Raw genomic sequence first — 1,439 nt, forward strand, 5'->3', positions numbered from 1 at the left:
ATGGTCTCCTCTCCATTTTCTGTCCCTTATCCATTGAAAAATACTACTGAAGCAAGTCTCCCGATGGATTCTGAGGAGAAAGACGAATGTATATGGGATTCTTCACTACCTCCTAGTGGTAATGTTAGCCCCCACAGTAGTATTGATAGCACTGGCGTTTTCAAGGCTATGAGCATTGTCAATAGCTGCACTAGCACAAACCGGAGTGATGTGATAATGAGTGATGGGATGCTTAGTGTGGACAGAAACTACGTAAGTACGAAAGGGAGCATTCGAGGGGACTCACTAGAGAGTACTAAAACTAGCCTTAGCCGAGCAAGTGATAGCAGTGGCCTTAGTGATGACAGTAACTGGAGTAATATAACTGGCAGTGCAAATAAGCCTCACAAAGGAAATGATCCTCGATGGAAGGCAATTCTTGCAATTCGAATACGTGATGGTATTTTGGGCATGAATCAATTCAAGTTGCTCAGAAGACTTGGTTGCGGGGATATTGGAAGTGTGTATCTTTCGGAGTTGACTGGAACTCGGTGCTTTTTTGCGATGAAAGTAATGGATAAAGCATCTCTTGCAAGCAGGAACAAATTGATCAGGGCTCAGACTGAAAGGGAAATCCTGCAGCTGCTAGACCATCCATTCTTGCCGACACTGTACACTCATTTTGAAACGGACAGATTCTCATGCTTGGTCATGGAATATTGTCCTGGAGGCGATCTGCATACTCTGAGACAACGTCAACAAGGGAAACATTTTTCGGAGTATGCTGCACGGTAAGCTCCATCATTCTCTTGAAGTACTAAGCATCCATTAGGTTTTAATTATTAACCTAAGGCCTTATTTCTTCTAATTTAGCATCATTCATTTTACTGTTCATTCTTTTTCCTGTTATTTATTTGTGAGCCTATCATTCTCGAAATCGTATTTTAGCGAATGATAATAAAATTCATTCCTGATCATTCCCGTTTTGAATGAGATTCTATCCTTCATATGTGCTACCAATTTGGTAATTTTTAATTCTGTGAAGCACATCAGCTTGCTCATACCTCTTATTTGTAATATCATTAAGACTTCTTGATGAAAGTAGCTAAATTATGTGAGTAATTTTAGATCAGTCATAACGTAGCATGATTGGGTCAGAGAGAGGCTATTGTCGAGCTTGTTCCTTGATTCACTCGGGATGGTTGCAGACTAACAATTTAATTTCTTGCATAAAATTACTACTATTTAGATTTAGTTCCGTGGCTTTGCAATTTCCTGACGTAAGTCTTAACAAGGATAGAATATTAACAGCAAGCTACATCTTGATCCCTTGATGAGCTCTCAAATATGTGCAGTGAAGTTTCATTTAGTATATTAATTTGTTGTGATCCATTATATTTTCAGATACACGAGAAATGTAGATCCTTTCTTTTATTGTTTACTTTCATGATAAAAGAGAA

General features: G+C 38.7%; 1 protein-coding gene across 1 annotated transcript; it reads left to right on the forward strand.

Moving 5' to 3' along the window:
• LOC111376186 (serine/threonine-protein kinase D6PKL2-like) lies at positions 1-1,409 on the forward strand. The gene has a single exon (XM_022999133.1). It carries the CDS (start codon positions 1-3, stop codon positions 772-774), a length of 774 nt encoding a protein of 257 aa, XP_022854901.1. The 3' UTR covers positions 775-1,409.
• The last annotated feature ends 30 nt before the right edge of the window (positions 1,410-1,439 follow it).

The sequence above is a fragment of the Olea europaea genome, unplaced genomic scaffold (genome assembly GCF_002742605.1).
Source record: "Olea europaea var. sylvestris unplaced genomic scaffold, O_europaea_v1 scaffold1467, whole genome shotgun sequence".
Classification (NCBI taxonomy): Eukaryota; Viridiplantae; Streptophyta; class Magnoliopsida; order Lamiales; family Oleaceae; genus Olea; species Olea europaea.